The sequence below is a fragment of the Heliangelus exortis genome, chromosome 2 (assembly GCF_036169615.1).
Source record: "Heliangelus exortis chromosome 2, bHelExo1.hap1, whole genome shotgun sequence".
NCBI classification, from domain to species: domain Eukaryota; kingdom Metazoa; phylum Chordata; class Aves; order Apodiformes; family Trochilidae; genus Heliangelus; species Heliangelus exortis.
In genome coordinates, this window is record NC_092423.1 from 24,138,459 (window position 1) to 24,164,937 (window position 26,479).

Consider the following 26,479-nt stretch of genomic DNA (forward strand, 5'->3'; position numbering starts at 1 on the left):
GGTGTTGAAAACTGTGCAAACAGACTAAGAGAGAGAAGCTCTTCTTCAAAGAGCTGACAATAGACAAAGCAGCTGAGATGGAGAAAAGCTGTGATGTGTGATGGATGGGAGGTCTTGTTTTGCTAGGGTGAGATAAGAAGTTGAGAACTGATATTAAAAAATACTTAAGGGTCTCAAGTAGGCTTGAAGTAAGGGCTTAAAAAATGCTGCAACTGTTGAGACACATTAATCTTGCTGATTGCACTAGAAGCTGGGTTACCTACCTGCTGATTGCAAATCCACACATTCAGGTTAGCAGCAACCCAGGAAGTCTCTGAGATAGTTCAGTTGGGTGGTAGATACCTAACAGTTTCTACAATTTTCACCAGTTGCTTTGTTTTACTAGTCTGGGGATGACAGGCTATTCACAGCCAAACATAAACCAGAGATAAGTGCAATGCCAAGTGAATTAACTCCTTAAAATATAGGCTCCTTCCTGTTGGATAAATCTTCTCCTGAAAGCCACCATGTTGTGACAGTGCAAATGGGTGGAAAAGAAACAGGTTCTAGGCTAGGTAATTTTTTTTCCCTAGGCACAAATATGACCCATTTCTCTAGAGACAGATATATTAATACCTTTTCTTATGATGTGGTCAGCATCTTTCAACTCCAGCAATATGAGCTTTAAAAACCTTTACAAACCATTCCTAGCTCTCCAGGATCAAGGATACTACTCCTGAATTTTTAGAAAAAATGCTTGTGTGATCTGGCATTTCCAAACTCATATATATTTGGACATACATCTGAAGCAGCTAAAGTATTTTGATCAAGACAAGGGTAAGGAAACTCTATTGTACTGATACAGTGATAACAATGTTAAAAAAAGAAAGAATGCCAATTGTTAATACAACATTTGCCAAGGTCTGCAGGTTTTATGCATGCTGTTTCCCTGTCCAGCTATAACTTCCCATCCAAACATGCCCCTCACTAATTCCTACAATTTTCTCATTCCTCTGTTGTAATGTTAGTTTGCTTACTAACATGTGGGTACCTAACTTAAGGTCCAGCTGCTACTGCTTGTGAGCCAGTCCATAGGACTGTGCAAATTTTTGAAACACTGAGGCTGCTGTTTCTCTGTAGAAAGTAAAAGTGTTTCCCTCACAGTGCACACCCAGCTGGCTGACCAGTTTTTGCAAATGTACTGTCAAGGTCTATTGTTTTTCATTTCACAGTGTTCTGAGAGATTCATCACTGATCAGTGTCCCAAAAGAAAACTTCCCACCTTTTAATTGATTCATTCAGAATTTCCAGCAAGCCTGGAATTCTTCAGGCTCATCAGATCTTAAAAGAAAACAAGAGTAGAAGATGCATGACTGTCTGGCATAAAGAGCCTTATTAAAGATATTTTATGCAGTGTTTAAACAGATGTTTATAAAGTAAGATAAACATTGAAACAAGTAACATTGTATGTTCGTACATATAGCTACCGATAAGTACATAAGGAAAAATAAATGTAATAAACTATGATATGTAATACTCTAGCTTTTATTTAAGTAAAGTTTTAATGTCTTAAAAATACATTTATGTTGTGGTATGTTCCCCAGACTGAAGATCTATGTTATATAGAGGCCACTGAAGTGCTCCCTTCCCCCCTTCCATTTATAGCCTTTTTAGTTTAGATCAATCGTCATTCATCTCATATTTTTCCCTCAGTGTTTTCTCTATCTGCAGTAATCAAGAGAAGAAACAAACAAACAAACAAACAATAATAAAAAGAAGAAATCAACAAAATTTTATCAAGCATAAAACTGTGTTTTAACAAAACAAGAGGTTTTGCTGAAGTAATGTTTCAGTAAGGAAGGAAATACCATTGACTTTATTACAGCTGCCTAATGTTTTCCACGAACTGCAGAAAATAATTCATTGTATCTTAGTGACCTACAATAACAGCTGACTGCTTGCACTTGATGGAAATGTGATTTGTGCCTACTAAAAATTAACTGTTTAACTTCTCCATATTCTTTTCTCTGGTAACATATTAGTTGCCTTTGCATTTTGTTTTGAATTGCTGCCTGAATTGTGAACTCCAGTAAACACAAACGCTATGCAATATTCTTCAACGAAAGAAGAAAATTATGGGCATACTGCATGTTCCTGCAAGTTGTAAAAACTATGCAGGGCTCTAAAAGACTGCAGTTAGATGAAGCTCCTTCTTTTCAACAGTAGTTTGTCTCAAAGCTTCAATAACATAAGAAATACAAAGGAACATTTCTGACAGTTGCACATATGCAAACACACGCATACACTCGCACACTCAGCACAAAGTTCCAGAGGGATAATGTCAGAGAAGGTGCAAAATCAGTAAAGGTTCAGTTCTGGACTGGATGAAATGACATTTTAAAGGGAAAAGTAATTTGTCTAAGTAGTGTGGAGAAAAGTGAATGGGATTAGTCAGGAAGAAGGGGAATGTAATCTTTGCCTATAGAGACTTTCTAGAAGATTTACTCCCACTGTTGCTGCTGCCTCTGAGAAACAGGAGATGGATGCAAGCTGTCTTGCTGCAACTGACTTTGCTGGAAGTTTGACAGATTTCCTATTCACCATGTTATATCATTCCTTCATTACACAACTTAAAGAATATGTGTTGTCCTTGCTTACTAATAGCACCAAGACATTGTACACACATCTGTGATGATAAATACTGTATGTATGCACAATATCTATCCACATAGCATAAAACTGTATACATAGGTACGTCACGTATATGATGTCTCTGACCATCTACATTGCATGCAGATACAACTGCTAATGGATAGTTGTGTTGTTTAATAGGGAAGGAGAATTTGGTCAGGGATTACGAGCAAATTTTACTTTAGTAGAAGATGAGCTGAGATCCTTCATGTCCACCTTTTAGAATAAACACGAATCAACATTTCATCTTCAAATTTGACCACTAGTGTATGCCTCTGTAATTTGTATGAAAAATAGGTATGAAAAAGAGATGTATCTACTTTGATTTTTACTGTATATGGCTCTTTCTTCATACTTGAAAAGCAGATGTATATCTTTAAGGTGCTCTGCCTGGTTTTTTAATCTTTCTAGTTCAAATAAGCACAACTACATGAAACCACTGAAGGAATGCAACTAGACAGATTTAAAACTAGGGCAGGGAGACCCCAGAGTCTCCATTCTAACATTCCCTGAAGGTAGGATTTTGTTTTACTCTTTCAAATGTGTGAGTGGCAGGATGACTTCACATTACTGAAATGAAACAAGACTGTAAGTAAGTGTTAAGTGGAATTGTAAATCAGCCCTCTTAAACTGGTTGAACCACTGTATTGATAAAATTGCCAGACAAGTCCAGACCTCGACTCTATATACTCATTAGAAAATGTCATAGTGAATTCTACAGTAGTTCTCAACAGAAAAGAAACTGTTTTCCATCTTACTCATGGTATGATATCAGGGTACCACTCACTGAAACATGAGTACTAGTGGCTCAGAAGTATATGTTTAAAATATTAAGTAGGCCTGCTTATGAGATGAGCTTTCTTAATACCAGAAGCCAAGAGAATATGACTGTTACTTAATTATAGCCTTTCTCTATAACATTTCTATAGTTTCTCCACTTTATTTCCCACCTGCTGCTTGAAGTACTGGACCCATGTGTCAATTGTCTCTATACAAGTCAAGATGCACTAGGCTCTAAGAACAGGTGAAATATCATAGTGAGAAGGAACCTACGGCTGTCAAACCACAACAAGCTAATGAAATGAAAAGTTTAACACTCCTGTCACTGGCAAATCACTCAACAAAGTTCCCCAAAATGTATCACAATTTTGCTGGACTTTTTATTTTTTATTTTTTTCCTTTCTGTCAAAGGGAAATGATTGGGTAATCAATTGGCACAGGCTACAAGCAGGATTTATGCCCTCACAAGTACTTTTACATTAAATCTCACTTTATCTGTTGAAAAGAAGTTTCTATTCACACAGACCTACACTTTTCAGGAATTTAAATGAGTGACGTGAAAACATATAACATAATCCTTGATAAACAGTTTCAGGATGATGGGCATATACTTGAATATATTGAAAATTAAATTCTACAGAAGGGGAACATTCATCATTGAGAGCTGTGGCATAACAGGCCTTTCAGATGAATGTATCCCACAGCTAGGTTATGTGGTTCTTACACACTAAAGGTGGATATGTCTGACAGATTTTTTCTTGCTTAACCTCATAGAGAACATCTATATCACACAAAAAAATGTTTGAACTATTTTATAAAAAATGCTACAAGGATTTCTGTCTCAGTGGCCATTCCAATAGCACGCTTCAGATAGTTATTGTGTAGAAAACATCACCCATTGATTCTAATTCTTCACTACTAATTTCAGTTGTTTTATTCTTTGAGATAAAAGAAGCAAAATACAGATGCCTAAATGGCTTTCTCTTCAATATAATTCTTTACACTTCCCCTTATCAAATATCCATTCTCCCTAAACTAAGTTGTCTCAAAGTTTTCAGTCAGCTTTTGTGTTGAAATTGTCCTCTGCCTTAGTAAGAATTAATGACAGAGTAGAAATCAAGTTATGTTTGCCATATTGGTTTTGAGCTTGTGTGATCTTAACACTCAGGCTGGAGAGGTAAAACTGATTCTCTGTGGCATTAAAATGTTTGCTGTCTTACACTCACTGTTTTTCTTAGATGGACTTAATTTTTTGCTCTCTTTTCAACTAGTGCTAAAAATGGAGTGGAATTTTTTTTTTAGGTTACAGTATATAAGTTTTCATGTCTGATTTATAGAACATCATTATGCAGATGTAGTTTGATTTCCTTGACTTACCTACAATGATTTATCTATTTCATCATTTCCACATTTGTTATCTTCCCTTGAAGTTTTTCACTAGGCTCTTGTCAGTTCACTGAACCTTTATCCTCTTCTAGCAATGCTTATTACTGTTTTGTAAGACTGTATTTTATTACACCCCAGGTTAAATATTAGGAGTGGAACTCTCACTTAGAGTAAGATCTCAGAGAGTCCTAACCAAATATTACCATACTGCAGAATTTTATACTTTAATGTTAATTTAAAAAATTACTTCCTGAAAAAAGTGTACTGAGAAATCTGCACAAAGATTACTTGTACCACCAGTAGATAACAGTGCTTTCAGTGACATCATCAATGCCATCAGAAATTACAGCATTGAAGTAAATACAGTTACAAGACACAGCTGTATCAGTGCTAAGGCAGTTCCATAATATTTGGTTACCTGTTTGCTCAATATTATCTAAAGGCTGTAAGTTAAATTCATATATATTTTCCTATAGGACTCCTTCCAGATGAGCATATAGTACTATCTTGTTCATTCCTATGTGTGTAAACATTGCCTAAAAGTGTATGTATTAGATGTGTTTTCCTCTGTGGTCAATGTAATTGATCTTAAACACAATTCAGAAGATGAGATGGTTGACTAACTGTATACTTTTACTTGTTACAACCATTTTTAAATACAATCTGTGAACTTGAGAGATTACTCTTCAATGACTTTACCCTTGTATACACCAAAGCAAGTACACTAAGTACTTGTAAGTACTTGTACTAAGTAAAATTATTCCCTGTGGTGTTGTATGTATCTAAATACATTTCTGTCAGTGGCTGCAATTCAGTCTCAGCTTGGTGTGTATTTCACTCTCTGATACTTCAACATTCTCTTTCTGTAGCTTTTTAAGAGAAGGTGGGTATGTTTCTCTAGAGGAGTTGGATGCATTTAACTGCAGCTATGTCAATCACAGTATTTTGGGCATGTAACAAAACACACCTCTAGTGTTCTGCCTGGAATGTCTTCAGTGAACTTTCATCTTTCCAGACAAATGTGAAAATCTAGATGGTACTGGGAGGGTCCTGTAGCAGAGAAACCACAGTGGAATGTTACAACCAAAGAGTTAAGAGTGGAAGCCCTTCAAAATATAAAATATTAATAACTATCCTACAAAAAGATACTCAGTAAATAACATAGGGTAATAAGCTGTATTTGTGCATGCAGCATAAACAGATCATCTGTGCTATATAATAGAAAATACAGTCTTCTTGTTTAAATTTGTTTAAGTATTGTTTAAATATCTCCAGACAGTGAGACAGCTTACTTGACCAGGTGGGTTTTCTTTTTATCTTATATATGTATATATATATATATATATATTTTTTTTTAATCCTGGTGAGTATTATATATAAACCTGTGCCTAGATCATAACATTAATTACTGAGGAGAGTGATGAAAGTCCATATAAGTGTTAAGCCAATATTGTGCTTTTCAGGAGGCTTAGCTAAAAGGAACTTGAAATAGATACTTGATAGAAAAAATTGATTTTCTTGCATGTTTGCCTTTCTCGGGTGTTCAGTGGATGGTGGTTTCCATGCCTAATTTCAAGAAGTACCTGTTAGGCTTACCAGAGTGTTCTGCCCTTTCACAGCCCTGTCAGTCCACTCACTTGGTCTCCCACAACGAAGAGGCAAGTGGGACATCACCTTTTCACAGGCTAAGGGACTCAGTGTCTGTATCTTGCCAGGATCTAGTGCAGGCACACAGTTCGTGGAATGGTGAAACAGCTCATCTGTAAATTCCTTTTACTTCAGTTCCACAGCTGCAAGAGCAGCAAGCACTGGAGCCAGATGAGTCCAGAGAAGACACTTTGCTAAAGGCTGGACAGGAAACCAAGCCACAGGCAGAGACATTGGTACATAAAATGCATTCCAGTGGTTGGCATCTGGGTCCTGCAGCTGCCAAACAGACCCAGTGTGTGGCGATGGGTGTTGGCTTCAATACTAGAACATTTTGAGGAAAAGGCAAAGAACCAGTAACCAGAGAAGACAGTGCCAAACTACTACAGAAATTGATACATGTGCCAATTTTCTTGCTATTTCAGAAGACAAAATTTTATCTCCTAAGTATTGTTTTGAAAATATCCACATGACAGTTAACAGAAACATCCTGATTTTTGCTCGTGAGGGGAGGAGTAAAATCAGTGAAACAATGCTCCTTGGGGTACTGGTTAACAAAACAAAACCATGCCCATTATACTATTCCTTAATTAATGCATGAGTTTCCTTAGAGACCACAGCTCTGTTGAGGACTGGTGTATTTCTCTGTCTGGTGTATTTTTTTCCAAGAGGCAGTTTGGGGAGAGCTACATAAAACAAATATAGAGGTGAAATGAAAGATATGCAACAAGGCTGAGCAAGTTTCAGGTCCAAAGACAGGTTTTGTGCACTATTACTGTGTGAGCAGATCAGAGTATCATGTAAAAACAGAAAGGTTGTGTTTAACCTTTAGAACATAATAGACTTGAACGCGTGGCTTAGAGTATAGTATATCTAATGGGATGCATGCTATAGGGTTGCAAATATATCCCTTCACTGGAGATAATGTCACAAGAGATGATTATATTAAAGAGTACCCAGGGTCAATGTATAAGCCGAATCTTTGCCTCCCTCCTAGAAGCGTTACCTTTTAAAAAAATAAAAGCCTTTAAGTGCTGAAAATACTTGAGCTGTGGTAGCAAAATCTTCATAAAGTTAGCCAAAGGGGTTATTGTTTTAAACACAGTGTTCATTTTCCTTTGAACAAGGCCTGAGAATGTTGCTCCCCCATGAATCTGTGGTCCCTCTCTCCCTGAGCCCAAAAGCAGTGCAGTGCTCCCCTGTAGGAGAGCTGTCTGAAAATGTGAGGGTAAGATCTGGTCTCAATGCCTCTTGCAGACCTCCCACCAAATCTTCTCACTTTGCAGCATCTGCAAATTCAGTTAAGAATCTGAATGTCAATCAATGGTTTTCTCTGGCTCAGTAATCATTCACAATAATGATTTTGTTATTGAAACTTCAGCACCAGTTCTGCTGAAGATTTACAGGCCAGTGTAGAATCCAGCTCCCTGGCCCTTAATTATCCTAGCTCTATAGTTCTAAAAACCTAGAAAAAATACTAAAAGCCACTGAAATAGGCAGTTATAACTATACAAGCTCTTGGGACACGTTAATTAAGGCAGCCAACATGGAATTTTTCAGCAACTGAAATAAAAAATCCTAAATTTCTATCATATATGGATTTGAATAAAAAACAAACTAAAAACTAAACCAAAAACCCCAACAAAACAAGAAATCTCAAATTGCATCACAAACCTCTCAACAATCCACTCTCACAATTTTCTTCTGACATCTTGGATTTTAAATGCCTATCTCATTCAGACTACAGCTTAATGGTGAACTCTTCAGCAGTTTAAAAGGCAAGATATAATAGTCATCATAGTTAATGGAACTCAGTTAACTCAGTTAACTTTAACTCAGTTAAAGACTGTGAAGTGAGAAAGAATCTCAAATCCCAGTTTAACCCAATAATTATTTTGCCTCTGAACATAGCTGTTGCACATTGTTTGTTTTTAATCCCCTTTTTTATAGCATAAAATTTACTTACCAAATTACCATGTTCATGTCAATATAAAAAAATATTGTATGTGTACCACAGGAGAGCCTGTGAATTCAAATGGTAATGAGATCTTTTCTTTTCTGTTTCTGTGTTACTGGACTAGATTGTGCTGTACTGGGGCTTCTTAACAGTTTGATGTCTGTGGAACAGATGGCTGAACAGAATGAGTTACTGATGCAGATGCAAAGTTGACACAGAACCATCTCCAGGCAGTGATAATAAAGATGGATGGTTCTGGGAGGGAAAGTTCACGCATTGGTGTGTCTAATCAGCATACTGTAGAGCCTAAGTCCTTGACATTTCAACTCATTCTCAAAAAAGATTATCTCTCTTTGTTATTATGCTCTATTTGTTTCTTTTGATACTTGCCTTTACCTGACAACTGCAGACTAAAGAAACTTAACTATATAGATTAGGTATATTTTCTTGTTCTTCTGTCGAAACCCAGCTTGCAAGACTTGTCACAAGCAGCTTAGCCAGGCAGGACTTTAAACACCATTTTGTTTCTCCTTCTAACAAGAATCTCATTCCTGCTCTACTTTGCCTTCTACTTGGCATGTCCATATACCAACATGTAACTCCCAAATGACCCCTGTGGCCACACTGATCATCATTATTTTGAAATCCTATACATTGCTGCCAATAGGAAATTCAGAAAGGATCTCACCTGTTGTTTCTTATGTTCCTTTGCTCTGCAGTCCACTGGTCAGACTATCATGAGGTGGTAAATCATGCAATATCACACTCATAATATTGATCATGTCTGAAGTATTTTTTTGTAACTCTTTTTATGTTTTGTCTCATTGGAGCACACACATCCCATCATATGGATAAACTGGATCCATCTTGACTGCTTGAATTAGAACAGTCAGTTCATGCTCTTTTCCCATTTCTGAGTTATGAGATTTAATTATTGTTGAAGGCAGGAAGCTAGAAAGAGGGCAGAATTTTTTCTTGCTTTATTCTCACTCTTTCTCATTATTATGATTACTAATTCGTGTTACTGCATTCTTTGGTATTGCAAGTTTGCCCATCAGTCTACCTGCAGTGCAGCCACAGCTGCACTGAGGCTGGTGCTACAGTTTAGCTCAGCATGAAGAGGTGGAGCCTTAAGCTCCTCTCAGGGAACACAGTGGCTGAGTAGGGGCAAGAGCATTTTTCATTCTGATCTTTCAAGCATCAGTCAGGAATAAGCAAGTACCTATGAAGAGGAAGTCAGAAGCTGTCTTGTGACAGGTTACATAAACTGAAGGTTTGTGGTTCCGGCAGGAAAAAGGAAACCAGAAAAAACCTTCTGCAGCAGTCCTCAATTTGAGGCAATATATGGATTTGTCACTGCCAATACTCTCTTTGCTGGAGGGTGGGTTGTGGTTCTAGCTGGGATCAGCCCAAAGTCAGAAACTCCCAGTGCTGCTGGCTTTCATCAGTCCCCCCGGTTAGTTCCTTCAGCTGAGCCCAGCCACTTTTCTCCTGCCTTTTTCACTCAGGATGCATTAACTCTTGCCACACTGCTACCAGCGTTGGGCTCTGTGTGAAGGATCGCACTGTGGGTGTTTTTTGGTTTGTCCCCTGCAGCCCCATCGTTACCTGTTGCTTCTGCTCAAGAAAGCGGCAGCAATGGAGAGGGGTCTGCCAGTGCCCTGGCACAGGTGATGCCCTCAGACACGTCCGTGGTCACTCTTATGACTCTTATGGCTGGTGATCAGCCTGGTGTGGGCCTGTGACCTGGGAGTGAGGAGGTCAAAAAGGCCCCACAAAGTCACACTCGGAATGGATTTTGCTTGCGGTTGCTCTTGCGTGGCTTCTGGAGCAATTTCCCCACAGCTGTGGGACTGCCCCTGAGGTGGTCCCCGCACCATGTGACTCACGTTTTCCTTATCTCTCTCATGCAGGGTCCGTGGTCTCTTCCTACGGCCACCAAAGCGCCCCTCCTCTCCCCGCTGGCACCAGGGATGGCAGCAGCCCTTCCCCTTGGCCACTGACCGTTCAGCGGGACACGTTTGGCAGCGAGGGGAGATTGACCCCACAAAGCCCCGCTGGACCTCTCAGAGTCCCCGCAGAGCCCCCGCAGAGAGAGCCCCCGCATGGCGGAGAACGCAGCGCGACTGCAGCGGGGCAGCAGCGCGCCCTGCTGGACGCTGACCGCGCAGCCGACAGAGTCTGCGAGAGCCTCTCCTCCTCCTCTCCTCTCCTCTCCTCTCTCCTCTCCTCTCCTCTCCTCTCCTCTCCTCTCCTCTCCTCTCCTCTCCTCTCCTCTCCTCTCCTCTCCTCTCCTCTCCTCTCCTCTCCTCTCCTCTCCTCTCCTCTCCTCTCCTCTCCTCTCCTCTCCTCTCCTCTCCTCTCCTCTCCTCTCCTCTCCTCTCCTCTCCTCTCCTCTCCTCTCCTCTCCTCTCCTCTCCTCTCCTCTCCTCTCCTCTCCTCTCCTCTCCTCTCCTCTCCTCTCCTCTCCTCTCCTCTCCTCTCCTCTCCTCTCCTCTCCTCTCCTCTCCTCTCCTCTCCTCTTCTCTTCTCTCCTCTCCTCCCATTTTGTATCCAGAGCTGACAAAGGCCTCAAGCGCTGTTTTTTGTTTTTTTATTACTGACAACGAACCTCCATGGCTACAGCCCGGCACAAGTGATTTTACATGCTTGGTTAGTCAGTTACCTCCTGAGTATCTTCAACCCAAAAAGTAGATAAAAACCCATGTATTTTTAAAAAAATGTCATGATTCAAGACAGAAATCTAATGATGTTGAGGGTCTGTTTTGTGTCTGGTTTGTTCCCTTTGAGGTTTGAGCTATTAAAATATCTGACTGGTGGGAGAGAAAATTTTTAACAAAAATGTCTGTCATGATAAACACACATGGCAGTAACAGTCTCAAGAAATCTCAACAAAGAAACAAATGGTGCAGAATTTAGCTAATTCTACAGTCGGGCACTAGATCACTCAATAATCCATCTTTTTGTATCACTTTGGTTTAGGGATATACAAGGAAGAGGACTTTTTGCTTTGTCTCCTTAAGGTGAGATGTCATCCAACTGCCTTTGCACAGTCGTCTGTAAAAATCAAACAGCTTCCTGGGCCTCCCTGCCTCTCCCTCTTCCTGCAGAACTGTCTTTGGCTCTTCCTCAACCAGGTTCTATCACCTTGTCTCCTCCAGGTTTCTCCATTCAGCACTGACAGTGCAGGGCTGAGCTCTTAGCTGTGACTTCTCCATCACAGCCCAGACCTGCAGCTTTTGGGGCTTCCATCTGTGATAGACTCTGCTGGCATCTGCCCACACATAAATGTCAGTCTTTTCAGGCCTTGCACCCTGATACAAATAGACTTGTGCAGAGAAATTTACCCTCATACCTGCCTTTTTTCTCCTTTTTCAACCCTTTTAAACCCTTTTTCAAACACCTCTACAAATAGTTCCTGAGCATGCTGGAAAAAGCTGGTAGAGTTGTTTAAAATGGGCTGTACAAAATATTTTTTCTTGACCTCACACTTGGAAGCTACCAAGCCCTTTGGCTTTAACTAACACAAATATGTCTGAGGCAGATATTTGGCATGGAAGACCTTAGCTTTTCAAGCACAAAGATTAACCATGCTGTAAGTGATGAAAAATTGGTCTTGCAAAGTAAATGGAAATACTTGTTAGAAGCAATTCTGCCAGCCTTTGTGTGTTATATGTGTAATCAAATACAGTTTCACACTGAGCAATTAAGGATGTTATCAAATATCTGTATCAATTAATGAGCTACTTCTGATAAAAATACAATTTTATGACAAACAGCCATATATACAGAAATGATAAAATCTGTACTCCTGTGAACTTACACAACTATATCGTGCAGTGTCTATCATGTAATATACTGTGCCAGATCCCAAGCATTATTAGTAAACGTACATGCATTGTTGGCAAAACAGCCTCAACATGAGGAATTTCACTTCATTTATTGCCAATTAACATAAATATTTTATTGCTAATTCTGGGTATTGAGAAACCAAGAAGACAAAAAACTAGGCAAATATTCAGGGAAATGCTTTTCTTTCCCTTCCAGCTTCCATCAAGAACTTCTCCCTTCCCCTTTCTAGCTGCAACTCCTGTTATTTTCACCATTGCCCAGTCCTTCCCCATTCTCTTGCTGAGGACATGAGCCTCCAGTGGAGGAGGTCAGTGTCAGTGTGTGGTGTTTTAAATTTGCTGCTCCTTGCTTCTGCTTCCTTTCTTCTGCTTCTCTTCTGCTCCTTCCAAGAAGTGCTACCCTGGTGTGTGTTGCCCATGGGCTGCAATCCCTAAGGGATGTCCCTGCTCTGGTGTGGGTTGCCCATGGGCTGCAGTCCCTCAGGGTTGTCCCAAGACCTGATATAGGTCACCCCTTCCAAGAAGTGTGTCTTCAGACATGCCCCAACAATATCCCCCTCCAAATGTCTCCAACAGCATCTCCTCCACCATTTTACCTGCCCATCACAGCTGTTCCTCTGTCTTAAACTTGTCTGGTCACCCTGAATGACAAAGGTTTGGTGGGTGATAAGGTGCTCATAGAGGTGCTGGAGCATGGTCTCCTACCAGGGGACATCCCACAGCCCCCATACCCTGCTGGGTGTGCCCAGTGTGCAACTAAACATCTCAGCTGGCTTTGAGCACATAAAAATCCTTGCAGTTCTTAGGAGATGTGACTGATGGAGTCACTGAGGAATGGAATGACCAAACTGGATCAATTTCATGAAAAGCATAAGCAAACACACCAAAAAAGAATAAAATCTATTTAATAAGTACATTAAATATCAAATAGAGCGTGCTTCTACAGAAAGTAGTGGTATCTTTAATAATCACACATTTAGAAATGCCCTGCCAGTGCTTCTGTCCTTCCACCAGATGCACCAGATGTACAGCTTGGCTACTAATGGAAGCCCATATAGAAATACATTATATTATCCAAGCACATACAATAACAAAAGAGAAAAAAAGCTGTTTTGCAACTAACTAGCTTTCTACTCTCCCCTTGTTCCAAGATGACAGCAAGTTACAATGGAGCATCAGGAAACATTTAATGATACATATTTTCTAACATTTATTCCTTGTTCGTGCAGTACTTAGAGAAAGGTATAAAAATCATAGGATCATAGAAAGTTAATCATAGTTAAACGTCTTTCATTACAAGCAATGGCAAAAAGCTATAAAGAAAGTAGCGTTCTTAAAAGTGATGGCATTTATATATATCATTTTCAAAATATTATTTTTTAGATTTTAAAGAAAATGATTTTAATGCTTTCATATATTGTTATCAACCAAAGAACTTTGAGTAGTAGTAACCGATCGACAGGATTGGCTGCACCAACATTTCCATTTGACTGGCTGCCCAAATAGCAGCTGGGAGAGCAGAGAGCCAGTTCTGCATGGCACAGAAAGACTACCATATTGAGGAAGGAAATACAACAGACAGCCTGACGTTGTCACTTGAAATTGTTCACTAAAAAAACCCAACCCAGCCCAACCCATCCCAACCCACCCCAACCCAGAGTATACAATTTTGCCTGAAAAAACCTTGTAGCTGAGAAACTGCAATAGTTACTGGTTTAGTTACAGACTTTGTATATTGTATGCCAGGAGGCCCTCAATGGAAAACCCAAGGTAAAAAGACACTCTTTTTATGTTAGGGCCTTTACTCAGAAGGAATGAAGGAACAGGCTGTGCTGGTATCCTAAAGGTTTCATTGCTGCCATAGTCTATGTAGATAACCTTACCCTCAGCTCTGCCATCCAAAGGAAGCAAAAGATCTTGAACAGCTTGTTCCTTCCAGATATCTCCACTCTGCCAGAGAGAACTGAGTTGGTGTTCTGAAAGTGAATGAAAAAGCTGGTCTATTTTTCCTTTGTGAACAAATCTGTTCAGGTCACTGCCTTTTGCCAGGTAGAAAAGAGCGACAGGGTGTCTGGAACAGCGGAGAGTTCCATACAGCTCTTTGAAAGATTCCCTTAAGCATCGGATATAAGTTTCCATTTTCTTGGAATCTTCGTTTAATTGTTTTCTGTTCTGAGGCCAGAACAGTAAGGAGGCTAGAAAGAAAGGCTCTATACATTGTGAAGTTTGTTTCACTTGCTCTAGAATTCTTAGAAGCAGACTTTCCAATTCCTTAGAAGTATGTAAAGTACTGGATTTACGTTTAATGCAATTCAGAACAATATTTGCCAAAATAAAATTCAGTTTGTCTTTCAGAGTTGCTTGTTCACTCTCCTCACACAAAAATGTATAAGCTTTTACGATGTCTTCTACTTCTACATCAGCATTTTTGTCATTTCTGTGGAGGTATTTCAAAATTCCAGAAAAGGAGTCTGCTTTGGAAGCCTCCACAGCTTCTCTGTATGCTTCTATATGCTGAGACATGGACAGCTTTGACATCTGTTTACTTTTCAGCTGCTCAAAATTGAAATGACAAAATATTTCTTTGTATTTGGTAAAACATTCTTGAGCCTTCTGGTATATTTTTGCTTCCACAATTTCTTTTTCTTTGGTCTGTGTTTTGAAAAACACAAAGTAGTCTTCAATAAAGTCAAATGATCTTTTCAACCGTGATTGCAAATGACATAGAAAGCTGGAATAATGTTCAAGCACCTTGAACATTTCACTTTGTCTGTGAGGGTTATCTGCATTCCAAAAATTACTTCCTGATAGATGCTTTGTCAATTTTTTTCTACACAGTAAGTCTTCTCTGCTGAAAAAAGGAACTTGGCAAAGGACATCAATAACATAAAGGCCAGTTTCTATCTCTCCCTGATAACCAGCAGTATTGTACGGTTTAATCTTTTTTCTAAGGTTATGGTGCTTCAAATGCTCATTTTGTTCATGTTCAGCTTGCCGCTGAGATTCTCTGAAAGCCTGTGAAGCATTCTTAGCAAATTCTAGCAAATATTTCAGTTTTTCAGGTGTCAGGGCTGCACTCTTTTGCTCAAACTCTATGTAGTACCTTAGCTTACTTTTAAAGACTTGACCTAGTGTATCTGATATGTATGAATTGTGTTGTGCTCTTCGTTTGGCTTCTTTAGCCCAGAATAATGCAGAGTCAAAATTTCCTTCTTTAATGTAGGAGTATCTTGCTAAGGCTTGGCAAATGAAACCATTTTCCTCAAATCTCTCAGATGCTTGTTTTAATACACATTGCACTTTACTACACTTCTCTTCCTTATGAATTGTCTCAATTAAGGAGGAAAATAATGTGTCTGACTCATCGCCATGTCCCTTGCGCTGTCTAGTAATCAGCAGGGTTTGTATATCACGAATAAGTTTGTCTTGCTTTAATGAAGTCTTATAAAATAAGTCTTCTTTCAATAACTGCAATGTAATTTCACTTTTAGGCAAGTCATAGGTTAGTTTCAATTCTGTTAGGCATTGAGATGCTATCAGTGGGTGAACGATACGAAGACATTTGCATCTTGGGTATTCACGTACCTGATCATATATTAGAATGTTGGAACAAATTCTCATCTTTTCTATCAATTTATCTCTACTGCAGCCAATCTCTTGAGAATTAATTCCTAAGAATGCTTCACATAATGATATTGAAACTGCAGATGTTCTCACATACGAGTTTAGCAGTGAGAGATAGCAAACAAGCTGTGCTGGTTTAGATGCAGTATCCAAGTTATGCAAGGTACTTTTTACCACTCTTTTGATGTATTGTGGGTCAAAGTTTTTCTTCATAATCATAAATGAATAGAAATCATCAGCCTGTGGATGTTCCTTTTCAATAGATTTTAGTTTCTGATCAAAAGCCCTTTGCTCTTTTCCAGAAAGCATATGTTTTAAAGAAACACTGTTCAATAAGTTGATTGTTGAACTTTCATCAGGATTCTGAGATCTCATACAGTTTAGAATGATCACTAAAGGCTTTACATATGGAATGTATTTTTCTGTTATAGCCACCTCAATATCTTTCTGCAGAGAACTGACATTTTCTTGCTCTTCAAAATCATCCACAAGGAGTAACACTGGTAAATAGCCTGTGTTATTGTCTGCTCCACAGGTGAGCAAAGTTGTCAGCTGTGTTCCAAAATCACTTGCTTTGTTTTTCAGAACAGCACATCTGAATTTCTCCCGGAGATTCCAAAGGATATGCATAGCTAATGTTGTCCCACCACAGCCTGGATGGTGGTAAAGGTTGACAATTTTTACAGGAGACTCATTAGCTTCGCTAGATGAAGACACAATTAGGTGCTCAAGCTTTTCATAACTGTCTCTTATGACAAGATCTGAAGTATATTTTTCAGAAGAAAAATAGAAATTCCACCATGATACTTTACCACCTCGATAAAAATTTTCTTCCCGCTCTTTCATGAAATTTTTAAATTTTTCTTTATCCTTCTCTATTTCTGTGTCTTTGCACTCATTAACACAGAGTATTTCCAATGCTGCCATGGAGTTCTCTTCCTTCTTTAGAAGAATGGTAGAAAGACCAATAGAGGGCAGAAGTCTTTCAGAAGACTGTGTCATTGAGTTTAATTTTATGATGGTACCATTTACCATTTCCAGGCTTAAATTAGAAACACACTTGTCTGAAAGTGCTTCCTCACTAATGCCTCTAGCTTTGAGAAGATCTTTCCAAAGCTGGTATGTATCTGGACCAATGCAAATGCAGGTCAAGTAATCAAGTCCCTTTAATTCTTGGTAAAATGTCACAAATGTCTCAACAAGGGGATCCGCCTGATCTTCTACTTTGGAAAGCAAAAGAAACACTGTTAAAACCTTTCCACTCTGCTTTACATCTTTGTGTGAAAGAAATGAAATCATTTTTCTGACACCAGCAGCTCTGTCTTGTTGCCACGAAGAGGGATCTAGTGGTGGTTCACTATTGCCTGTGAAGTCTGATCTCCCATTGCAAAAAATCCAGTTGGTCTCCTGATACAGTTTCAGCTTTTCAGCTTGTTCAGAAACTGATCCCACTTCATTTTCATAATGATATGGGAAGTGAATTTTGGCATTTTGATTTTTTTGGTAAATCTTGAGCACACCATTTTTTTCTGATTCAGAATCAAAGTCAAGCACAGCAAACCATTTTATTTCCTGTAAAAAGTCTAAGTGAGAAGTTTGACTTGGGTGGCACTTATTTGTTACCAAAATGTAGTAGTCGTAGTAAGAGTCATCTAGTGAGTCTTTGTTACCCGTGAGCAGCCTACCTAGCTTAAATCCTTCAAGCACTGGCTTGTGTTGCTTAAAGTTATATTCTTCCTCTGCTTTTTTACGAGAAGTTGCTAAAGATGACAAGCTTCTTTTAAAAGTTTCAAATTCTTTTTGGCCATAAATATTTTTGGAACTAGCTCCATCCCGGATGAAGACAGCTTTTTGCCAACACTTTTTATCATAATTGTATGTCCTGGTAGAGAAATACTTTGTGTCACATTTGTGATATTTGGGAACCACATCCACTTCAATGACAAATTTTTGTGATGGATCTCCATTTTGTAACAATACTTCCACAAATCTAGGTTGTCTGATGCAATCTCGTGCAATATTGACGTAATTCTCATTGAAGTAGTCTTTGAATGATTTATTCAATCGATCAATGTAGCTATTTCTACTGGTAACTTTTATTCCTTCAATTTGTCCATGTGGATTGTCACGTACTCCAAAATGAATGGTCCCATTTGTGCGGGAGTTCATGCAGGCTGCAGCAAATTTAAAGATGTCATTGGTAAATTTCTTCAGGACGTCATCTTCTGCTGCCTTGTCTGTGTTGGTAAGTAATTTGAATTCATGTGCTGGATCTATGAGATTAAATGGTCCTGTTTCAGGCACTTTAAGAATATTGTACTGTATGTATCGAGTACCATCACTGAAACTGTCAAAAGGATATGGCATACACATCTTTCCAGTTGGGTCCTGGCTGCTTGACAGTGTATCTTCTGATCCGTTCTCTTTATCAACTGACTTGATTGCTTTTTCTCTTTCAGTGGGCTCTGTCTTAGAATCCTGCAGTGTACTAGAATTAAATAAATCGTGTTTCTTCTTGCACTCTTTCTTTGCAATTTCTCTATCTTCTCCTTCTCCATCGAGGCACTCTTCAGTGTCTTCTTGTTCCACAGTCTGATTTGAAGCTTGTGGTGGAATGTCCTGCTGTTTCAAGAAATACATTATTTGAAGAGCAGTCCCATAAGGTATGTCCATTGCCACCAAATCTGGTTTAGTTATCTCTTTCAAAGAACAACCAGTCACCTTTTGATTAAACAGGATTTCTGCATATTGCTGGTCTATCTTAACCACTTCAGTTGCCCATTGTTTGACTTCTTTTTTTGTCCACTGTTCAACAGGTTTACATAAATATGATTTCTCATGCTTTTCAGTGCTTAAGTTTTCCATTCTTCAATGAAAAAAATCACAAAATTAGTAAACAAGTGATTTATAATAGCTTATTAAATGAAAGCACAGTTTTCAGTTTCCTTGCTGTTATCAGCCATTAATTTAATTATTAGTGTAATCTGCTGCATGGAACACCACAGTTCAATTAGGGGACACTGTGAGAATGTGAAGTAAGATATTTGTAAGTCATTAACTACTTATAAGAGATGTATTTTTAATATAGTTATTTTATTTGAATCCTGTTTTTAAAACTTTTCTGTAGCTGATACTGCACAAAATTTGTGACTGATAACTATCTGTAGTCATTTGGACACATATTTGTAATTGTATTGGCCATCCAATAGTAAGAAGAAAATTCAGATCCATAGAATATCCCGAGTTAGAAGACACCCAGTAGGATCATGGAGTCCTGCTCCAGACTCCTCACAGGAAAAGCTAGAAGTTAAACCATACATCTAAAAGGATTGCCCAAACACTTTTTGAGCACTGACTGGCTTGAGGATGTGACCTCTTCACTGGGGAGGTTGTTCTAGTGATTGATCACCATCTTGGTGAAGAATTTTTTCCTAATATCCAATCTGAACTTCCCCTAACTCAGCTTTAATCCATTCTCCCCTGCCCTGTCACTGGACACCAGACAGAAGAGATCAGCATCATCCTCTCTGCTCCTCACCATGAGGAATTTGTAGACACCCATGATGTTACCTCTTAGTCTCATCTTCTTCTAATCTGCTTCTAATAAGTCATGACCTCTAGTCCTTTGACCATCTTTGTTTGCCTCCTTTTATATCCTTATATGGAGGACCCCTAAACTACACACAGTACTTCAGGTGAGGCCACACCAATGCTTAGCATAATGGGACAATCACTTCTTTTGACCAGTTGCTATACTGTGCCTCATGCACCTCAGGATACTGTTGACCCTCTTGGACACCAGGGCACATTGATGATTCTTACTGTGCTCAGCATCAACCAAAACCCCCAGATCCTGTTATGGAGGGCTGCACTCCAGCCTCTTCTTCTCCAATCTACATGTATATTCACAGTTTTACTGCCCCAGGTGCAGAATCCAGCAACTGTCTTTGTTAAATTTCACATGGTTGATGACTGCCCAGCACACCAATCCATGAAAATCTGTAATAACTCTCAGTCAGTGGCTCCTCCTATTTTAGTACCACAGATAAACTTGCTTCTTGTGCACTCAAGTCCTGTGTCCAGGTCATTGATAAAAATGTTGAAGAGAACTGGCCCTAAAATTGAGCCCTGAAGAACACCACTAGTGACTGGCCACCAGCCAGATGTTACTGCATTTACTATGATACTTTGAGTCCAACCTTTCAGCCAGCTGGTCACCCATCATGTTGTGTACATGTCACAAATAGCTCTCCTTAAGTTTCTAGTTTGGTGAAGAAGAAAAATTAACTGCACAAAGAAATCCACCCTTTCTTTTTTTACCCTTAGATACCGTTAGGCATAGAATTTGCTTGAACAACACTGCAAAGATATATTGGGGTGGAAAGATACTACTATGGTTACCTAGATCCTGCTATTGCAAATGAAGTGAAAATCTTTTCCTTATTACCTTTTCAGTACCTTTTACATTCACAAAGATTTCTTAAGTTAAACAAAAGTAAGTAGTTCAGCAGCATTTGTGGAGATAAGTGATAGGAAGAACATCTTACAGCTCACTTGGTCTTAGTAAATGTGGACGTTTTGCAAAAACTTTAAAGAAAAAAGTACAATACAACCAAATAATTCCCTTTAATATTGTCTAACTTTATCCTCTCACTCCCTTTGGGAGAACTTTGGTCATTCATCTGAATTTTTTACTTCATGGAATTGCACCAAGCTACAGTTGGTGCAGTAGTGGTAGTGGCCTCCTCCACTCACATTTTCTTATTCATAGATGTGCTCCTGAGACAAAATGACTACTTAGGTATTTTCTGTGATTTTTTTTTTTTTTTCTGAAAGAACATTTGGTTATTTAAGCCACCTTAGTGACATGCTTTCCTCAACCCACTATTTAATTTTCTAAACTGTAAACTTCAGTGAGAAGCAATAGCAAAGGTTTCTTAGAGCTAGTGCAGGAAAACAGCTGTCCTGTCTTGTGCCACAGGCCAAGCTGATTCCTGATTTAACTAATGAACCGTGAGAGCTGAGAAAAAATGTGGGGCTGTGGGCTACAGAAGCTGCAGTTGCATTTTGTCTTAACAGCCTTTCCCTTTCACTCACAGCAAAACTAGCTTCTAGGTCTTTAAATGCCACTATGGTACAAACATATTGTCAAAATTTGAGGGTCCAGGGGGGTAGATGCCCAGTATTCTTATTCCATGACTGAAATAGCTATTGTATTCACCTGAAACTCCACCCAGGGTATCCAATCGCTGAGAAAAGAAACTGAAACTAAAGCATTTCTGCTCAGAGACAGTGTTCAACCCGGGAAAGTTAAAGTACAGTTTTAATTCCTATCAAACTTATACTTTCTAACAGAGGTGCAATTTACTCCTAACATAAAATCAAACCTATTTATATCTTTAAAAATATTACTACATGTTTTAGAGTTTTCAGCTCCTCAATGAAACTGAGACCGAACTCTCCAGACTGAGATAGTTTCATTTCCTAGACTTGAGTCTGTGTTTCTGTGATTCACTGTTTCTCTGTTTCATTTTACTGGCTAGTTAATGATTCTGGCTGACTGAAATACTTTAAAGATGTCCTTTTCCAAACACAACAACTTCATTATATTATTTCTGCAGAATTGCTTCTCTGAAGAGAAATTATTTAGATAATTTCCCATAATCTCATAGACACCTTTCATGTGCAGACGCTTAAGAGATTTGGAAAAGCTTATTTTAGCAGATTATAGATCATCTTACATTTAAAATTACTGTCCCAAAAAAACAAACCAACCAATGAACCAGTCAGTTTTATTGGTTGCAGTTTTATTCCTGTAGCTGTTCCATACGTGTATGTTGTTCAAACAGGAAACCAAACAGCTAAAATTCAGCTGAACAGCCATTCTAAAAGTATGTGAAAAAAAAACAACCCTAAAACTAGTAGATAACCTTCTAATAGAAGTCTATGATCAGAAATAGTAAGAAGGAAAGACCATTGATAGACATATGATCTGTTTTACCCCATGGAAACACCCATCTCTAGAGAACAGAAATGACAGTGCCCGCTAGAGAATATTTATCATTACTTACCTTTCTTTGCATGCTTCTAAATTACCCTTCCAATATGATGTCCAAAGGCTGTAGACTGAGCTAGACAGAAGCTGGGTGTTGCAGAGATGTAGGAGGAGACAGATGTAGAGTGTTTGGGAGGTTCTAGTGCTCTTATCTCCTTTTGCTTTCTCTTTCAACCATCACAATTTCTTCCAGTCTGCCTCTTCCTAACTTTCTATTGGGGAAATCAGTGGTCTGCTAGGAAATTAATGGAAGAATTCTGTTTTAGGATGCCTTTATTAAAACATTTGCACAGCACTGTCTGGAGCTACTATCAAGAAACCTGAGAAATTAGGAAATACTGTCTGAGCAATACTTGGCTAAAAAAATGCAATTAATTAGACATAAGGTCTTAGACCAGCAGAACATTCCTGGAATGACAGAAAAGGGGAAATAATACAAGAGATGCTTTTGAGAAATGTGACTATTCTTTAATATTTTTGCATAATCAGGGTTACTGACTTGCTCCTCATCTTGGTTGCTTGATACTCCACACTGCAAATACATTTATTCCTTGTCTCCTTCTTTGGACCCAACAACTACTTTGATTGGAAGTGTAGCTTGGGTATAGTTCTGTAGATAGTTTACTCCAGAAAAGTTTTCCTTTAGGCAGGGTGCTCCAATGCCCACTGAACAGACTTTGTTTTGCTGCTATTGACTGCTTTTGCTTCCAATATTTCACACTACTGACATTTGATCTTATATTATTGTACTCTGCTGACCCTGTTCTTTCATTGCTTGCCCTTCACTGCCATGAAAGACTGTGACAAACAGCAGACATCTGAGGAAGATAATGGTGACCATTAAAATACATTTATTTTGAAGAATATCAGCAAGAGTGCTCAATTGAGCAGTTTTGTGTCCCACAGATGAAGAGACTGAAAATCCTTGCATTGTGTAGGACTCACACTGGAGCAGTTCATGAAAGTCTGCACCCTGTAGGAAGGACTCAAGCTGGGACAGGAGAAATGTGTGAGGAGCACAGAAGGTAGCAACAGAAAGGAACATCCATGGACTGACCAAACTGTTATGAACTGACCACAGGCCCCCATTTCCCATTCCCCTGTGCTGCTTGGAGTAGCAGAGAGAGGAGGTGGAAGAGTTGGGAAAGAAGAAGCAAAATTGAGCCTGAGATAATGGAGTAAATATACTTTAGTTTTCTTCCCTGTCACTTGACACCTAACTCTATTTAACTGGAAATAAAATAAATTATTTTTTCCCATGTCTGTTTTGCCCATGATGGTAATTAGTAAGTTGTCTCCCTGTCTTTTTTGTGATCCACAAATGTAAGCATCTTCTTTTCTCCCCCATCCTGCTGAATGAAGGGAGTGAGTGGGTGACTGGGTGGGCACCTGGCAGCCAGCCAAGTCCAACCCAATATAATCCTTCAGAATTTCTGTTCTGAGAACAACTGTGTGAGGTACTGCAAATTTTAGAAAGCAAACAGCATCTCCAGCCACCATAAAGCCAGCTGTAGAAAAGCCAGCATCTCTTCCAGCTGTTGATGCTCCTTCTTTCTCTCCTTATATGTTTCTCATGCACTTTATCTATGTGTGTTTCTTAAATCCTGGCATGCATCCGTCTGTCACTGCACAAAATCTTGCCTGAAAAATGGAATTATTACCTGCTGAATCCCTAATGGCTGCACTTCTCAGGAATACACCCTCTGCAGATAGAATGGTAAAGCTGTACATTAAACACTCCCATTCTCATGTCAAAGCCAACATATAGAAACTAATGCTTGATGTGATGAAATAAAAATGTCTCTCTTCCAGGCTGCTGTGCAGATCTGACATTATTTTAAGCACTCTGGTATGAGAAGTTATAAGAAATAATAATACTGTCTTTGTCTCAGCACATCATCAAGTGCCATAAAGTGCAGCATCTGCTGTTTCCTCTGATTTTGTAATATTCATCAAATTTCTCTACTCTGTTCCTTAAATTACTAAGCACACATTTTTTATATTGTTTCTCCTTGCTGTCCTATTGTTACCTACAATATCATCTGTTCCAGAAACATCTCTGTTTTTTAGGTGGTGAGGTCACACAGAAGCCTCCAGAGCTTTTTCTTTCAAGAGGCAAATAACCTCTTTGTCTATTGTGGCAATAACCTCCCACATTCTCTTTAAAAAAGACTTATTAATCACATAGGCTTGTATTTTCCTGATGCTGATACAACTGTCTGGCTATTTCCTCTGCCCATCATCCTCCCTTCTATTCTTTCACTAAAATTCTGCATATCACCCTCCTTCCTTCTATGGTTGTGCTGCCTGAGGCTCCTCTTTAAAGAAAGGAAATGAAAATGAATATAGGTGAAAAACATCTATACAGTAATCACTATATTGTATTTTTTGTGGATATCTTCATACTGTCACAGGTCTACAGGAAGGTAAGTTCCTTGGCACTTGCTTAAATACTTGGTTGCTGAATAGGGAAAGTTGAGTGAAGTGCAAATGATCCTTTTCCCCAGGGATGAGTCTTTCGAGCACTGTGATGCTGATAGCAACCCGTCCAGAGACAGCAGGAGCTGCTAGTGTTTTAGAAGCAGTAGGCAGGTCAGCATAGCTCATTTCCATGTAGATCTTGGTTTACCAGCCAGCAGAATGGATGTTCATATAGGGACTCACACCAGCCTTGCTCAGTTGTGCACTCTGATGAGCTCACAGCCTGAGGGAATCTCTGCCAGCATAAGCCTGTTTCTACACAATTTTAGTGCTCGTGTAAAGAGCAGATGTCCTCCTCTGATTATTGTGTGCCAGTTATCTGTTGAGCCACTCCATGGGTGTTAGTTTCGTTTTCTTAAATTGCTGTCTGTTTCCTGATTGTGTGGCGTGATATTGAGTTCCTTGAACTGTGCTGTATGGGCTGATGTAACAGCCATTCCTTCCCCACACCAATATTTAACAGATGAATCTTAACCTGATATTTGCCAGCAGGCTGTGATCTAAGTGGGATTTGAAGCAGTATCAACTTTCTTCCAGTTCTGGTCTCTTCTCCTGCCTTGTATGCTTGTGTGGTGAGCTGGTCCCAGGAACTGGAGCACTCTGTTGTGTGTCATCTTAGTCTGTAGACAGATGAGATCTGGCCAACTTCCTGTGAGGTTACCTGCTTGCCAGAGCATACCAGTGGAAGGAGTGGAAGATGCTGAAAACCACATACTTTTCAGGACATGTGCATTTGCAGGCTATCAAAATCTACACAAACAACAGCTGAAATTGTTATGAATGTTCTTTTGTGTTCTGCAATGTCAGTCAAAGTATGGGAAGGCTCTAATAGGTAACTACAAAATGGCTTGGATTGCTCCTTATTTGCCTTGCTCCTTGCTTATCTTTCATAAGGTAACTGCCTACTTGAAAAGGTTCTTACCTAGTTAGCTGCCTCTCTACAAAATATGCAGCTCCTTTCCCACTCTCACAATTTCCCTCTTTGTTTATGTCTTTTGTGATAATATTATATATCACAGCCATTATTCATATTCACAGAATGGCAGAATGTCTTTGGTTGGAAGACACCTTCAAAATCATCCAGTCCAATATGGTAAGCTCACCACTACACATTTACAATTTTTTCCGATTCTTTGTGGTGGAGCTCCCAAGCAGAAAATATCCTTTAATGATAAAGTCAGAGCAGAGGTTTTTCTTGAATACTTTCTTTCCCTGATTTCCTAAATATGTATGGTTGACAACTGGCTGAAGCTCAGTAGTATTTTTGTCAAGATACATGCTGCTATAACTGCAGGTTGTGCAAACCTAGATGAGTTAGCTTCCCTGAATACTGGTAGAAGTGCAGACAGGCAGCAAGGATGCTTGAGGGGCTGGATCCCAACATGTGTGACTCAGGCTCTCCCTCAGCTATGTGGCCAGCACTGAACATCTGTGTCTGAGGTGTCTGAGGCACTTGGGGGGTCAGATAACAGAAGGAAGCTGCAGTACCAGGTCTCTCATGGCAAAGAACCTGCAGACCTCTCAGAAGAGCCAAGCTATTTGGTATAGAATAGCATAGCATTATAGTGTTTTATTCTGGGTTGATGGTTGGACTTAATGATCTAAGAGGTTTTCTCCAACCACGGCAATTTTGTGATTCTGTGATAGCATAACATTAGAACAAAACAGAATAAAATAGACTATTTCAGTTGGAAGAGACCTACAATGATCATTTAGTTCAACTACCTGACCAATTCAGGGCTGACAAAAAATAAAGCATGTAATAAAGGGCTAATGTCCTACTAATGTCCAGTCTAAACCTCCCCTGGAAGAGCTTTCAACCATTCCCATATGTCTTAGCACTGGACCCCAGGGAGAAGAGATCAGCACCTCCCTCTCCACTTCCCCTCCTCAGGAAGGGCCCCTCCTTGTAGAGGGCAATGAGGTTGTCTTCAGCCTCCTTTTCTCCAAAGTAGGCATACCCAGAGTCCAAAGCTGTTCTTCACAGGACACTACCTCCAGCACTTTTACCATCTTTATTGCCCTCCT

The 26,479-nt window shown here is 39.3% G+C and overlaps 1 protein-coding gene and 1 long non-coding RNA gene across 3 annotated transcripts; one reads left to right on the top strand and one right to left on the bottom strand.

Annotated features, from left to right (window-relative positions):
- The first annotated feature begins 11,163 nt into the window (after positions 1-11,163).
- LOC139792225 (uncharacterized) lies at positions 11,164-23,229 on the top strand. The gene is made up of 3 exons (XR_011724189.1): positions 11,164-11,463; positions 12,522-12,599; positions 22,768-23,229. It is a non-coding gene; the product is annotated as an uncharacterized lncRNA (long non-coding RNA).
- Positions 13,180-22,013, bottom strand: SAMD9L (sterile alpha motif domain containing 9 like). Of its 2 annotated transcripts, XM_071735238.1 has the most exons (2): positions 21,987-22,013; positions 13,180-18,537 (listed from the first exon to the last, which is right to left on the bottom strand). In XM_071735238.1, the coding sequence occupies exons 1-2, from the start codon at positions 21,996-21,998 to the stop codon at positions 14,011-14,013; spliced, it is 4,539 nt and encodes a 1,512-aa protein (XP_071591339.1). In that variant the 5' UTR covers positions 21,999-22,013; the 3' UTR covers positions 13,180-14,010. The 2 variants fall into 2 exon arrangements, with proteins under 2 accessions (XP_071591339.1, XP_071591338.1); XM_071735237.1 differs by lacking the exon at positions 21,987-22,013 and having other exon boundaries at positions 13,180-18,781.
- Positions 23,230-26,479: the final 3,250 nt, after the last annotated feature.